Consider the following 17,099-nt stretch of genomic DNA (forward strand, 5'->3'; position numbering starts at 1 on the left):
AGACTTTCTTGAAGTCTATGAATAGCTGATGTACTGTCTCATCGTACTCCCATTTTTCTCCAATATGTGACGAATGCAAAAGATCTGATCGGTAGTTGATCTGTTACGTCGAAATCCACACTGATGATCCCCAATAATTTTATCTATATGTGGACTTAAACTTGGAAGAAGAATATTGGACAAACTTTTATATGAAGTTGAGAGCAGTGATATTCCCCAATAATTACTACACTCAGTTTTATCGCCCTTCTTGTGAACTGGTACAATAATAGGTTCCTTCCACTGATCAGGCAAATTTTCCTTATGCCAAATAGAAGTAATTACTCGTAGATTGTGGATCTTAGAACGCCTCCTGCTTGAATAAGTTCTGCCGGAATTTGATCGCGTCCTGGCGATTTATACGGTTTCTATTTTGCAATAGCACTTTAAACTTCAAAAGGGCTAGGATCAGGTATTAACCGCTCAGCTGTATCTATTTCTATCTGCCTAACATCACTGACCCTATGTACGTACATTCAATAATTGAGAGAAGTAGTTCCTCTACCTATTCAAAATGTTGTGGGAATCTGCAAGCAGATCACCCTTCTCATCCTTCATTAAGTTACTGCTAGGCTGGTAACCCCTCTTAAAGTCATTTATTCCTCTATACAAGTCTCTAATGTTATTGTTCTTACTGTTCATTGCAAGCTCATCAATTTTGTCTTTCAGATATTCCCTCTTTTTGTTCCTGAAATGCCTGCTGGTTTCACGTCTTATATTGTTCAGATTATCCCCATTTAACTCGCTTGGATCCTGTAACCATTGCAATTTGGCCTGCTTTCTTCGATCTAATAATCTAATCTTCATCGAACCATGGCTTATGCTTCTTCGATTCATGAAAACCTAGACTCTCTTTGGCAAACATTTTTATATTCTCCCTAATAGTTCCCAAGCTTTATTAACATCCACTTCAGTTTCCGAGTTTTCCAAAGCCGTGAACCTATTTGAGATTTCATCTCGGTACTGCTCTTTACCCTCTACCTCATTAAATTTCTTGAGATTGAAGCTCTCCATATGAACTCTGTGTGTTGTTTGTTTGCTCAATGCCAGTCTTTCCCTAACCTTTGCCACCACCAGGTAGTGGTCAGTATCACAATCTGCTGCCCTGAATGATCGGACATCAAGTATACTTGAGTGCCGTCTCCTATCTATCAAAATATGGTTTATTTGATTGTGTATCTTCCCATCAGGAGATGACCAAGTAAATTTAAGGATGATACGACGTGGGAACTTTGTACTTTTGACAGTAAGATTTTTCGATGTGGTAAAGTTTACTACTCTAACTTTGTTATCATTATAAATTTAATGAAAACTTTCATTCCAAATCGTTGGTTTGCAAATATCTTCCCTCCCTACTTTGGCAGTGAAATTTCCTAACAAAATTTTCATGTGGAACTTCGGAAATTTATCAAATAGATGTTCTAGTTCTTCGTAGAACCTGCCCATTATATCATCAATTATATCTTCTGTTGGGGGTTGAACATCCAGAACGATGATATCACACCAGCGACTTTTTAGTATTATATATGATATCCTATCACTAACGAATTCAGCCCTCTTGACTGCTGATACGATTCTCTTATGTACGAAAAAACCTGTACCTAGTTCATGATTTTCTTTTCCTTTTCCATAGAAAAATGTATAGTCTCCTGCTGGTGCGATGCCACCTCCATCCCATCTGACCTCCTGTACTCCCGCTAAATCTAACTTATATTTTAAGATTTCTTCTGCCACTGCCCTGAGCGAACCTGCCCTATACAAACTGCGTACATTCCAAGTGCCAAATATATCCATTTTCATTAACTTAGGTCGTTTATCCATGGAATCTGTCTAGGTTCGAGGCTTTGTGTTCATTTTCGTAACATAATTCTTTTACGGTGCGGAGTTGTTAGCCCCACGTCCAACCCCCAAGCTGCAAGTCCACCCCTTGTCGGCTGTCCGCGACTGCTTATTCAGTACATTCGCAGCTCCCTCCAAAACTGGACGGAATCTCCTCCATCCGCAACCTGAGGACGCGCCATGCCGTGGTGGCAGGGACCCACCTAACATGGTGAACTTCACCCCCCACTAAGCGAATTTTAGACATCTAGCAGTTTTCTATAGTCTTCCGAACAAATTACAATATTTGGATCAGATAACGAATTAATATAGGATATAAACAGACACCTTCTTGTATTAAGGGAGTAAAATGGTTTAATTATAATATGGTGGATATTTATCTCGGGTTAGAGAGATAGTGAGAATGCATAAACTTGGTGCTGTACGCAGAATACTGCTATCATATGAGTATGAAGAGAGAAGAAAATCGATTGTGGAAGTTGGGATCTGGATCGAACTGGCCCAGGATCACATGCATTGGCGGACCGTCTAAACTTCGATTCCAACACGTGGATAACTGGCTTGTTAATCAGGCAGCTGCTAGCTAGGCAGCGAACCAGACAGTCAAAGAGTCTTACATCATAATAAAGGTTGAATGCTCCATCCACCTGGAGTGTTGAAAGCAACATAACAAATACTCGGCGAAGAATATTGTTGCAAGTTGCCCTTTATTCCCCATTACTTCTCGTTGATCTTCGTAAGTTCAATACCAAGACCGTGAAGCTTATTTCTTTGCAGTCAAAAAAGTTTTCTGTGAGAGGGCCACCAACCCTGCAAAGCTCCCGTACTTGAATGGCCGAAATTTGTTACCAAAATTTACTGCCTTAATTGGGTTGGCGTTACCACGTCTGCCCTATCATTTTGTGGTACACATTTCGTCTGGCTCAACTAAGAAAAGAAGAAGAAACCATGTTGGACCACGCAGAAAGTGCAGTTCTTTTCTTTTTTCTTTGGCGCTACAGCCCCAATTTTGGCCTTGGCCTGCCTCCATGAAACTCTCCGTTTCACTTCGGTTTACTAGATTTTAGATATCCGGTAGGACTCCTTGGGCGTGTGTTCAGCTCGTCGCAAGGCCTCAACCTGTACACAAANCATATGATGATCCCCTCGTTGGTGTCTCCACCTTATCGTGGTGAGGGGGTTTGAGTATGCCAAGGACCCTGAGAGCTATACCAGCGGTAGCGTAGCTACTGGCAGGGCCTCCCTTGCTGGACAGGTCAAAGGGTAGGCATCAGACGAAGAGAGACACCAAAAACTGATGCCGGAAGCAGCGTCATCAGCAGCGACTTGAAGCACAGAGCAAATGATGCTCGAGATGGTTCAAGTTCGTATAGCAACAGGCGTGACCAGAGTGGTTTGAACGGCTGCTGTACTGCGATGTGGAAAGCAAATGGAAAAACTACCACATTATCACTTTCCCTGGATAGTCTCTTTCCAAAAACAGAAGATCGCATTAAGTAGAGGAACTGTTTTGGAAGAGACTATGGACCTGTCGTCTATCTGTCGTCTGACAGATTACTGATGAATGAAAATGAAAGGACTTTTTGGGCGTGTGTTCAGCTCGTCGCAAGGCCTCAACCTGTACACAAACAGAAGAACGCGCGCGCATACACACACACACACACACACACACAAAACATCCATGCCCTTATTGGGATTCGAACTCACGATCCCGGCTTTCGAGGGATCGGAGACAGAGCATACCTTAGATCGCTCGGCTACCGTGACCCGCAGAAAGAATTATCGTCCTATCCTATGAACCGGAGGAGGAGGAGAAGGAGAAAGAGAAAAAGAAGAAGAAGAAGAAGAGGAGGAATGAAATAGCTAAGTTTGTCTTAGGTTACTTTTTCCAGTTCTATATTCTTCCCTTTGGTTCAAATACTATAAAAGCACTTTGATTCCCAAGACTCTTAGCGTATTTTACACCAAACCTTACGTTCATTCAATTTTAAAACTTCCCCCTCTGATTCTGCTGGCTATATGAACGTGATGCTAGTTGACTGCTGTGATTATGTGTACAAACTAGTGACTTTATATAGACTAATGAGCGGCAATACTGCCCAGGTCTCTTTGATGTTTTGACAGGGATATAAGTTCCCGTTAACTCACGGCCTTTCGGATAATGCTAACCGTCGAGGGACCCGCATTGTGCATATATGGTGCCTTGACTGGTTTACATTATGTGATACTGCCTGATCCTACAAAATGCAGAACGCAGTATACCAGGGGTGTACAAAGGCATGTCAAGCCGTCTGGTGCAGTACGAAGCACCTGGTTTGTAATCAGGGGAGTTCTGTTTCAAGTACTACCTTGGATAATAATGTTACTAACTGATGATTTTGGGAATTTTCTCAGGGGGTTCTAAAGTTTGAGATAATACTACAAAGAAAAGGTCAGTAGAGTACAACCACTTTCCCCATTCTTAACATTTTCTTATCGATTCTTTCTTAATAGAGAATTTGAAGCTAATTAATATCTTCTGTTTATATAGGCTAACACTCATTGAACAGTGAACCGACTATTGGACTTTGTCCCCATTTTATGAGAGCACAGAGCGCTTATGCTCTCTTTCATTCAATTCAAGTACGATCTAATGGACTCAGATTTATGTTCAAAAAATATTCTGAAGGAATTTGGAGAGAAAAGGCCTCTTTATACGCATAAATTCTTCACAAAGTGCAAGAGGGACCAGAGACAGTATTAAGTAGCATATAATAGAATATAAGATGCACACAAAGAAAAGGATAAGGAATAATAGGTGGGAAAGACAGACATAAACAAAGAGAAGAGAAGAACACAAGAACGACTAGGAGTAACAATTCGAAAAAGTAAGAAGAAATAAAATACTGATAAAAAGAGATACAGCAATCCTAAATAAACGTACAAAGAGGATTATAGACCAAAAGAACAAGGCAGATTCAGTCTTCAGAATATATAAAATAATTCTTCACAGACTACTCAAAATTTCAACAATAATTTCATTAAGATATATGCTTATAAAAGCAGCTTGTGGAATTAAACTTAGGAGACTTCAAAATTATAGGATGTGATACCGTGTGTTTTGCAGATTATTTAGCTTTATTTCGTAGGAATCTGTTCCATACATATTTACGGTTGAGGAATAAGACTCCTACCACAATTCATCCCTGAAACTGGAGGCATCAACTTTCTCCGAAACCATGGAAAACATTTACCAATCTCCATGATATAATCCAGAAGACTCAGACATAATATGAGAATTCACCGCCTTGCGAACTTTATCTCATTTTTAGGATATATTCTGAACATTTGAAATCTTATGGTACATTCTGTAACCTTCAGAGGCTCCTTTTACAGTCATAGTTTATTTATGGTTCTGTACATCACTCAGAATAAAGTCGGGCTATTTGAGTGAGCAACATTAACAGAATAGCCTCTGTGATAGGTGCATGTTATGGTTTCCGAGAGGTGTGAATTAAATTTTTAAATATTCTTAAGAAGAGCTACTCACTTTCCGTAAATATTTCATCCAAATTCAGCCTTGCAAACATTAACATCAAATGTTAGGTTGAACACATCAGAAATCCTGATCAACATTTTTTCTGCTCGTGACGTAAGGAAGCCCACTTCCCAGCACTGAACCATCTTCACTACAAAACATTTTGCGTTCTCTTCAACCCGCAGTTACTTGAAGAACATGCTGATACTGCAAGAAAATTTATGAGCATGAAATATTTGTATCCCCCCCAACAAATTTTTGTGCCTCTCGCCACTCCACTCCACTTTTCCTTTTATATGTCTATCCCTCCGTCATCTTCATACATCACATGATTAAAATGACAGAAACATTACTGATTTAACCTCTGAATATATCAATAAATCCGAATTGTATGTATCAAATTTGCAAAGTGTCTTTCGTGATAAAATTAATTTTCAGCTAAACAGAGAGTGGGAATTTAAGAATGATTGAATTTACGAACACAGAAGTTATAATAGACCTTAGTAAGTTGGGTCAGTCTTGAATTAAGCACGGAAATATGCAGGAAATATTGTGTCTCTTCAACAAAACACGGAACAAAATTAAGAGTGCGGAAATTTGTTTTGCGGAAATGTTGCCCAGTAAAGATGTCTAAGAATAAATTGCAAGCACGACAAATTAGAGGAATATTAACTACCACTCTGTTCAAGATCGTTTATTTTTCAAGCTGCTATCCCAAATCTGAAGAACCAGACATGCAACAAGTACTTAGACCTTGGAGGAGAGAATATGACGTTACTCTCCCATGCATGGGACACGTACAGTCTATGAAATCCCCTCAAATTCCAACATCATAACAATATTTCGGTGAGACTGTTTATATAGCAAAGATACCAGACTAACCTTGTTTCATTCGCTACTGGGCAAGAGCTCCTCTTTTCTGCTACATCCAGATTAGCTGACCAAAAATTTGTCTAGCTCTGTGATTGTTTCGGGAGGTATTCGGTTTGAATTTCGGCCTGGACATCGGCTACTGATACTTAAGGATTTTGCTGTTTTCCTCAGACACTCCAGGCGAATTTGAGGGCAGTAATTATGCCATTGTATCTCCTTCCAGATACTTTCCAATTCTTCAGTCACCTTACGAGTATATGCTAGGATCGATAAAGGCATAGTCAATATACCGAAAGCATCCTAAAATAACCCACTTCACTCACGTATATTCACCTCCTGTGGCGATCGCATCAGATGATTTCCGGGAAACCTCTGCCCATGAACGAATCAGTCGGAGAGTAAAGGTGACTACTTACTTACGTCTTCATTTGGTGATGGAACGAAACAAGGGACAACTTTACCTTTAACAATGTTACTGTGTAGTCAACGTAGCCGAAAAGCGTCTTTGAATAAAGCATCATGCAAACGTATTACTGCGCGCGTGTAAATATCTACTTGTGCTTGTTCACTGCTCTGCTGCAGCGGTCACTCTACCGAACTACACTGGCCTCCTGCAGCGGCTTACAAACCCATTACTGGGATTTATTTGTCCACTCTACCTGCTGGCATATAGGTATCCACACAGTGTTCGGCTGTGTGCGCTGGACTTCATTAGATTAGGTGTATGATCCGCGCTTCAGTAGACGTGAAAATGCAATGCATTCGGTCAGACATGACAGTAGCTTGCGTGCCTAACGCCAATGCTGAAGCTGAGTAAGTTCATTTCTGTTATTAAAGAACAGATAATTACTGGGACTAATATTTAAAAGTTTCCGGTCACGGTAGCCGAGCGGTATAAGTCGTGCACTGTCTTCTTTCACTTGGAAGCCGGGATCGTGGGTTCGGATCCCACTCAGGGAATGGATATTTGATGTGTGTGTGTGTGCGTGTGCTCGTGCGTGCTTGCGCTTTTCTGTGTGTGTGTGTGTGTGTGTGTGTGTGTGTGTGTGTACAGGTAGAGGCCTTGCGACGAACTGATCACCAGCCCAAGGATTCCTGCGGAATATCTAAGATCTAGTAAACCGAAGTGAAACGGAGAGTTTCATGAAAGTAGGTCAAGGTTCCAAATTGGCGCTCCTGCCCCAAAAGAAGAAAAAAAAATTAAAGTTAGAATAAACTTCAGTACAAATATTGTGTTTCTGGACATTATTCATCGTCCTACTTTATCTAAACACCGTCCTCTTTATATTGAAATATAAAGAGGACGGTGTTTTTAGATAAAGTCAAGACGCTGGACAATGTCCAGAAACACAATATTTGTAGCAAGAAAGCATCGTCACACACTTTCAGATCTTATTTAAGATCAGCTTCATCCTTAACAATTTCATTGACAGCGGGTTTGGAACTAGATATATACAGTGTATTTTACACGCGAAATTTGTGTATTCATGGACTCCATGTAAGATTTGAGGCTTTCACGGCGGTGACTCTGAAGAAAGNGACTCCATACTACAAACCACTTCGAACAGACTTCAACTTCATTGTGATCATTATCTCTTCAGTTCATGAAGATTAAGACTGTTACTTCCACGCATCAAACGAACGCCTACCGTTCTGTTTCTAACGAGAGAGAACTTTCGAGATTCAGTTTCCAGATGTTCTGTTCCTTATTTGGATAACTTCCTTTATTCTTTATTATCTAATATCTTCATCTTATTTAAAAAATTGACCTTTTTGTATCAAATAAAATTTAAAATTTTATGCACAAGGTGTCTCGTAACAGAATGCCCATGGCTTAACTACGTGCTCTTGGGATCATGTTGTGTCGACAACTTTAAGTAAACATGGGTCCGATCTGCAACATTTTCTTCAAGGAAATGAGCGTTCTATTGCATTTGTAATTTCTACATCAGTTCAATTATTTTTTATTATTGCTAGTCCCTTTTACTGCGGCCACTTCTGGGCTATTTTACTAGCCCCAGATTATAAGTGAGGGTGGTTGTGAAGCAATTGGTGGAATGAAGATTGACGGGGGAAACGGAAGTACTCGGAGAAAACCTGCAACAGCGCCACTTTTCCCACCACAAATCCCACTTGACCAGACCCGGGATCCAACCCGGGCCACCGCGGTGGGAAGCCAGCGATTATCCGCTTGAGCTATGGCGCGGCCTCAATTAATTTTAGTAGTAGTAGTGGCAGTACTAGTAGTAGCAGTAGTAGTTTGGGTAGTGGTTGTGGTGGTGGTGGTGGTGGTAGTAGTAGTACTAGCAGCAGCAGCAGTTAGTTTAGACTGTACACTGAATTGCATTTTTTTTCCTTGGCACTACAGCCACAGTGGGCCTAGGCCTACCTCCATGAACTTCTCCGCCCACTTCGGAAATTGCATTTTAAATTTGGTTGTTTACATGACTCGAAATGGCCACCCTAATTGTCAAACCGCAGTTGAGCCCTTTGTATAATTGAAGTAATGACCTTCTCATAGTCATGATCTTATCTGATGTGAGCACAGGAGTCCATTAGTCTATTCAGTAAATCAGACCAACGGTTTGACTTGGCGGCATATACCAGGCAATTTAAGTGACCGCAGAGAAAGTAGTCCAAATGCCAAAGATCTGTTGACATCGCTGGGCAACCAACTGGACCTCCTTCGCCAATCCGATGGCCTGATAAGTGTCTATTCAGAAATACAGTCACCTGCCTACCGAAATGAGGAGGTGCGCCGTTATGCTGCAGCCATACCTCTTGCCTGGTTAGCAGAGAATCATATGCCGAAAAAAATGGCGGCACTTCCTTGCAGGAAACGGAAGTATCGCTAAGACAAACCGATCCGCAGAATAGGTTTCCGATAATTCCACACCAAATGTTTGCCGAGAAACGTGTTTGGAAATGTATTTTCTTGTTCGCATGAGGATTGTCGTAAAACCACACATGTGTATTTCATATATCTGTGATGCCCTGTCTGCTGAAGATAGCTTCATCCGTGAATGAATTCTTGTACACAGCTCCTGGTTTCGAGGCAGCCAGTTGCAGAAGTTTCTATATGCAAAGTAGTAATCTGCTTACTAGAGTCCATTTATTTGGGACGAGAAATGTGTGGACACTCTAATCATGAACGGTTTTTCGAGTTGTCATCTGTCTGGCCTCGACCTGATTGCAAATTCTTCTTCCACTAGTGCCTGGACTGCTCTGTACCATTTCCAGTATGTCAATTCTTACGTCTTAATTGTGTCTTTGTGGTCTTTCACACTGGTATTGAGGGACTGCACCAGTTTCTCATTGTTGAAGACTTGTTTATTTGGGACCGAAATACGGGCTCGTGGAAAGTAATAGAATTATCATTCTCATTTCCCTTTTCTTCACAAAACTTTGCATATCGAACCAATATTTATCTGAAACCTTTGACTCAAAATAATCCCAAGAGCAGGTAGTTAAGCCTTGGATATCTTATTGCAGGACAGCATGTACATTCACCGGCATCTCGGAAAGGACTTACCAGCCTACCCTAGAATGGACGTCCTTACAATATGCATCCCGTAAAGGGTTGAAAGAAATAAGTGAATTAAATTAGGGTAGACGTATCTTGAAAAAAGTAATTTCACAAATTACGTTCCCCGTTGCATTCACGTTCGAGCACTGCTTTAACTGGATAAACATTTCATAATCTTCATAATATTCAAGATATAATTTAAAATGTACGCATATGTCTCTCGCACATAGGGTTTTGGTTTGAAAGCCAGTAGATAGGAGACCACTAGGTGTAAGTCGTAAGATGATATTGTCACGTATAAAGGGTTAGCGTGTCGAATAATTGTGGGATCTAAATTTGATGATTTGGTTTACTGGCACTTCTTTATAATTACAGTTAACCGTGAGAGGTCACATATTGAACTCCTTCTGGATAACGAATCTCTCACTAATCTCCGAATCTCTGACTCGTCTGTAGTCTCTCGAATTCTGGATCTCGATTCATACCACCGTACTCGATGCCACGGAAACGTGTTCAGATAGTCGTTGTCTAGCAACAGTTGTTTCTTCTGTGCTTTTGTGCCTACACACTTCAGCTTTCAGGCGTCATGTCACAATATTGAAATGTTCTGAGATAAACAGGTTGGAATAGTATGGTCTGGATTCATATAATTCAGGATTTGGACCAGTGTGGGACTCTGGTGAACACGGTAGTCAATATTCGGGTATCGTAAACTTTTGGAAAATTCTTGAGTAGCTGAGTGACTGGTGGCTCTTCAAGAAAACTCATGTCCATGCAGTTTCGTTGGTTAGATAGTATGGCTCAGCAAACAATTTCTGTTCCTTTATACAAATAATCTACTTTATGTTTTCTTTGTTGGGGCCTGTTACCATCCATACGACGTAATATCAGTTTTTTTTTTTAAGAATTTTGTAAGTATTAAGTCGCATTATTTTTCACATTCTTTTGAATAGTATTTAATATTTGAACTATCAACACCAGGCTCTAATTATTTACGTCCAATGCGTATTTAGCACATAATTATCGTAATTTTCCTTCTCTACTGACTTATTATTTCCTTAGAAAATAGATACACAGGAAAGGTCTGTCAGTTGTGTGTTCCCGATATGTTGACCATATAAATCTATTTTGCAAATTAAATCTCATTAAACATTTATATTGTCACGTATGACACAGTGACTGAAGACGGGATTCGGATTGGTAATTGGATTTATTAACAACCTACGGGTTGTAACTACAATCAATTATTACACTATTGCTGCCTTACACGATTTACAATCACTCCTTACTAATTTCTTCAGTCTATCTTCATTCGTCTTCACGGATTTATCACACAGGAACTATAATAGTCTCACCGAATTACACTGAATATATTATATATAAATAAAATCTTCTAATCATCCGTTAAGTCTTCACAAACCGACTTACAGTTCTGCTATATTCCTCATTCCAGTTCGCTCTTCTCTGCCTATGAATTTCCCGTGGCTGTCTCCTACCAAGAACTGACTCGTCCCTGAACGGAATGAATTCTGTCACTTATATAGCCGAGGAACGGACACGCATCACAGGAAAAACGTCACGTGACCACCACCCACCGCTGCTCGACGTCAGCGCGGACACGAAAAACACAGCCACCTCTATTGTTGTGTAACCTAGCAACGGACTGTTTGCCAAGAATCTATCTTCGCGGGAACTTGTTTACCAACACGCGAGCAGCCTTTTCGCGACATGAAAAAGAAGTTGAATTTTGGAATTGGGGAAAAAGGCCGTTTCAGGCATTCTGTTTCTAGCAGTTGCGAGAAACGGACAGACTAGAGCAAAGTGTGCCTGTGGGAAAACCTTGGGATGGCGCCAGTGTTCTTCATGTGCATCATGTTCAGCGCGAGTGAGTACTTGCCCGTCGTCGGGTCACTGATTGCTTGTTAGAAATTCTGTTTCAGTGGTGGTTGAGAAAGGAATAAAACGTGTTGGTTTGTGCCATTTAGGTTTAGCGTATTATAGACAGTTAAATGTAGGAATCTAAAACCAGGGGTTTAATCGAAGGTTCTATGTGTATTGACAGGTTGTTCGTTGTAATGGTGTTTTACTTTATTGTTGTTGGTGAGCACTCGGGTTATTTGTGGATCCCTCTAGTGCAAGCATGTTTTCCACCGCACAGGTTAAGAGTTATCTACGAACGACCGATAGGGAGTGAATACAGTCACTGACCTCTATCAGGGCACAACAATGTACAGCTACTTACTTTGTCAGTCAGAAAGTATGCTAATACAATAGCTGGCCAATTTGCTGGTAAGTTACCGGTACATAATGTGATGGTTAATTTACGCTCTTAGTCTTTTCTAATTCCTGAGATGGCAGAAATTCTTACACCACGGACAGACATACACAGATGCATGGCGTACGGTAAATGCACACAACCGGTATTGGATCGCTAGGGTGTAATGTAATGTTATTCCCTAGTGAGACATTGATGCTTGTTTATTGGTGGACTACTGCAGAAATAACGGCAACACGCAGTTTATGGGCTTGGCCGAGGTCATGGCGAGGCCTCACAGAGGGACCCAGACGTGTATAATTACCACTGACAGTTCAACTGATTGTGTTCGTCCCTCTGGGAGTTCTGTATCATTAAACTTTTCAACCTATTCGAGCCTTATGCCCGTCAATTAGGTTCACTCGGTGACTAATAAATTGCATGTTGGACCTCCGATCTCACCTAAATATTTTCACGTTCTTGACATCTAGGCTAGTTACAACTTAATTATAAGCGTATAACAGCTGTAACTTTAGCTGTTGTCTTGCGCGTGCATGAAACTTAGTCTCTCACATTAAGGTTTCAGTGACCTGTGTCTGGGAAGCTACTTTGGGTTTCTGTATGCTGTGACTGTTCTAATATTTCAGCGTACATTGGAGCCTTCGCATTCAGTCGAATGCAAGATAGTGAGTGTAATATGCAGAGTGATTCTCAATTATTGTCTGGGTTTCCATGACCTATAATTTTGAAACTGAAATCAACAAAATAAAACTGAGGAATATGAAAGTGTAATTCAAAAAGGTTTATTTCCTTTAGAATGAAGGCAGTTATGAACGACCTTACAAAGGGTCGTTTATGGTATTCCTGACTTCAAAGAAGCCCGTCTAATTGATTTTTTGAGCTTCAAGAAAACTCTTCCTGGATTCGATGAACACCTTCCAGCAAAGTGCTCGATCTTCCTTCTACTTTTCGGTGCAGACCACTGCCAGTTTCTTGAAACTGCTTCAACCGACGTCGTATATCGTTATCTGAAGATGGAGCTTTTCCATTGAGTTCTGTAATGAATTTGCGTTTTGATTACGGAATTTGTTTCGAAAAACCAAAATACGCATATGGCTATCTCTTTATCATGCGCAATTTTGAAATATGACGTTGCCAAATAAAATACTTTGAATTACACTTTCGTATTCCATCAGCAAATTTATTTTGTTACTTACGATTTGAAAATTATAGGCCTCGGAAACCCCAGAAATAATTTAGAATCACATTGTATATGGATATAATGAAACGTTAAGTAAACTGATTGACCATGAATAAAAGGACTGCTATGTGGGCCAGAAGACTGAATACATTCATGAGACATTATGCAAAGCCAAAGGTACTCATAAATTAAGGCTGTCTGAGAACAAGATATTGACAAGAATATTTGGCAATATTGCGGGATTAAGAAAGGCTGAAGAAATGTCCTTAATGAAGGGCTCTATAATTCGTACTCTACACCAAAGTATTTTTCAGCCACGCTGTGGCCCTGGGTTGGACTCAACCTTTAACAGATATGAGTATCAGGAATCTTCCTGGGGGTTAAAGGGCGACCGGCGCTTAAGGCTGACAACCTCACCGCCATCTGTAAGCCGATTGTGTAGAAAATGTGGGAACCTCGACGTCTCACAACCCTATGGGCCTCCACGGCTTGTTACAGAGATAGCTTTACCATACCTTTTTTACACCGAAGTATTACTCTAATAATTATATCAAAGTGGATGTTACGGATGACCCTAATGGCAAGCATAGAGGAGATGAAAATTGAATTCAGAATTGTGATCAGAAATTACTGGATGATGTAGTTGTAAATGACAGAATATGTAAAAACGTAACTTAAATATATTTGGTCTGGCGGTTTGGACTGGATTCATTTTATTCGAGATGAAGAATTGTGTTGGGCTTATATATTTAGTAAACTGAAATTAACATCTGGGATCCATAAAATGAGCGAAATTTGTCGAATTGTTGAGCGATTATTTGCATCTTAAGGAGTACTCTGCTCCGAGGAATCAGTTAATAATCAGAACAAAATTTTCCGCAACTTTTAAAAAATGCGAACATAATATATATCTGCACAAATCTGTGCTGTATATATTATGTTTTATAACGGCCGTAAGATTTCGTATCAGACTCTAGGCAGAGTTGTTCTGCTAAACAAATCATAGACGTTATTACGCTGGTACATTAGTTGATCATGGTGACACAACCTCAGTCATCAGGGAGATTACCATGAACTTAAACAATGACTATTTGCACAGCTCATCCACCAATGGAACTTACGCTTGCAGATCTAAATGACTTTGACTGTAGACCATCAGAGCAAGCGCTCCCCAAAATGACCTTACTGTAGTTTTACATATTTTCGTATTAAGATATATACCTTACACAGGGCAACGGAAGTTAAAATATTCTGTATGTGTTCCTGTTAATTTGCCTTGTTTCGCTTCCTTCGGATTCAGTGTAAATTGTTGATAATAAACATCTTTTCGTAAGACATACTGGATTCAAGTTGAAACTCTCTGACTTGGATTTCGATGTTCCCTTTGACGAGGTCTATCAAACAGTGGAACAAGGAGACTTGTTGCTATGGTGATGATCGTAATTCTGTTGTCTATACACACGAACAAATTGTACGCGAGTTCCAAATTCTCTCTAAGCATAATATTGCTCCTTTGGGTATAATTGATTATTAAGCTGATTATACATGCGCAAAATAATGAATAGATTGTGCGTGCTCAAAATGTTGGTCTTACTGCCTTAATTGGAATATTCTCTTTAAAAGGACTGATGCTATTACACGACTGTTCTGTTTATTGAGACTTGAAATTCTCCGGCGCTGAATACGGGTATTTAGATTGCCTGTATATTTCAGGGATGTATCACCGTTCAGTTTTATGAGCACGAAACATACGTGCAGTGGAATCTGCTTTATCCTTCTTCAGGGTATCCATAGAATCGGGAAATCTTTCTCTGAAACGATGGTGCCTACGTAGCAAGCGACACACATTCAAGAACACTGTACCCTATTCTCACGTGACTGTTGACTATAGAAAGGGTCAGGATTGGTAATTTGTTTTATTGGACTCTTAGGGATATCAAATACAAGTAACTATACCGCTACTGCTAATTCACGCACTCTGCACTTCACTGCACCATGCACTGTTTCTTCTCAGTCTGCTGTTTCTTCACCGTTTCTCGTCTAGTGACACTCCTAACGCCCTAGATCCTTCATCTTCCTTACTCTCCACAGGCTGACGTCTAATTCACAACAAGACTAACTTGTCCCGTTTGTCCTCGTGATATATCCTCAGGAAGGACCCAATAGAAAACATCGTTCCCAGCGGTGCTTCCGTTGGTAACGCTGCGCGACGTGACATATTGCATTGTTGCGTCATCGTTTAATATGCTTCTTCCATTTTCCTTGCCACACTATATTTCTATTCCAGTGGTCTGTCACCATAAAAATTTTGCTTGTGGATTATTAACTTGTCAGTACGACAAATGACCCTGAAATTCTTAGCGTAAAGAGACCCACATATCCCATGGGTATTCGCCCGAGAGTTGCATATTAAAATCGCACAAACACAGATATATCAAAATCATCGTTGTCATCATCGCTATCCTGAGCAACAACGCAAACAACAATAATATCCGATGTACGAGTGGCTTTCAATAATCAGATCCGAGTACTGCCTCCAGATTTTACTAATCCCTTTCAGTACCTCTTCGATCTTCAACTTTAAATTTTAACAGTTCCTTTCAGATTATTTGGAAACGTTTAAATGTTTATAATTATTTTATTTTGGACTAAGGTTGTTTGAAGTTCTTCTATGTTTCATTCCGGCTTTTATGTAATCATTGTAAGGATTATATATATAGATTTTCTTACGCTATGGACACTTACTTATTTACTTGCATCAGTTGGAGCTTTGAGTTCTTCTTTGTGACATTTACGTTATCTCCAAACGGAATTGTATGCTCAATACAGACCAGAAGCTGATGTGTCTAATCGAATTTCAGTCTGACCTAATTTTCTTGGAGCATCCTAAAGCAAAGTTGAAAATGAATTGCGATATGAAATCATCTTGTAGACCATCTCAATAGGAAAGGTCCTATACAGACTATACTACAGGTTGTATTTAAATGTGTGGTACTACGCCAAACTAATTTCTTAAGTGCTCCTAACTGAATCATAGGCTTCCTTTAAGTCTGTAAATTGTATTTTTCTCAACATTATTATTTCAACATTATGGCGTACCTTGTCCAGCTTGCGTGTTGCACAACTGTTCAGCGCAAAATAAAATAATAACCTTGCATTTCTAATCTTATGATTATGTCTCGTAAATGACTTAATACACGGTTACAAACTTCGCTCCTTGAGTTGTTAATTATGTTTATATTCCATCTCAGCTTAATACAATTTCTCGTATTGTATCATCTAAGGCTACAAACCTATGTCTTGACTTTATGAGAGACTAAAAAGTATATTGGTTCTTTTAAAGCCCAGGAACCAGAAACAAAGTGAATTCTTATAAAATGATGAATACGGAGATAAAAAATATTTTTGTTGATTAAACCTTCCCTTTTCATCTTCAGTATTTACGCATAATTTTACAAATGTTAACAATATAAATATTGTCATCTTTGACATATTCACGTAATACGCGTTTGAGATGTCTCAATGTTAAATGAATTATCCATGCAAGTGTTTCTTGACGGCATGAAATATTTAAGAGATGAGAAGGGATCTCCTAGCATTTGTGTCTACTACACAGCCTCCATGAGTTTATGTGAATATTCCTGTAGGTCTGCAAAAATTACACTCTCAGAACTCCGCTGTAGGAAACATCACTCCCCTAATATGAACGTAAACACTGTCATTATACTGCAAAACTGGTAATGTCATCTGTCACCTGTTCTGTGTCGGAAGAAAAATTGATCCTTACCCAAACACGTTACTTACTATCATGTGTTATTTTTTTTTCCTTGGCACTACAGCCCCAGTGGGC

At 39.8% G+C, this 17,099-nt stretch overlaps 1 protein-coding gene across 3 annotated transcripts in view; it reads left to right on the plus strand.

The window, feature by feature from the left end:
• The window catches only part of LOC111870759 (lachesin), a 490,504-nt gene that overhangs the window by 190,857 nt on the left and 282,548 nt on the right, over positions 1–17,099 (plus strand). The window contains exon 1 of one of the 3 annotated variants that reach the window (XM_033753995.1): positions 11,634–11,679. The exons of the other annotated variants lie outside the window; for them this stretch is intronic. Coding sequence (XP_033609886.1) covers positions 11,640–11,679 — 40 coding nt within the window. The 5' untranslated portion in view covers positions 11,634–11,639. Of the gene's footprint in view, positions 1–11,633; positions 11,680–17,099 lie in introns of those variants that run through there. 3 annotated transcript variants of the gene reach the window in all.

This window comes from Cryptotermes secundus, unplaced genomic scaffold (genome assembly GCF_002891405.2).
Source record: "Cryptotermes secundus unplaced genomic scaffold, Csec_1.0 scaffold263, whole genome shotgun sequence".
NCBI classification, from domain to species: Eukaryota; Metazoa; Arthropoda; class Insecta; order Blattodea; family Kalotermitidae; genus Cryptotermes; species Cryptotermes secundus.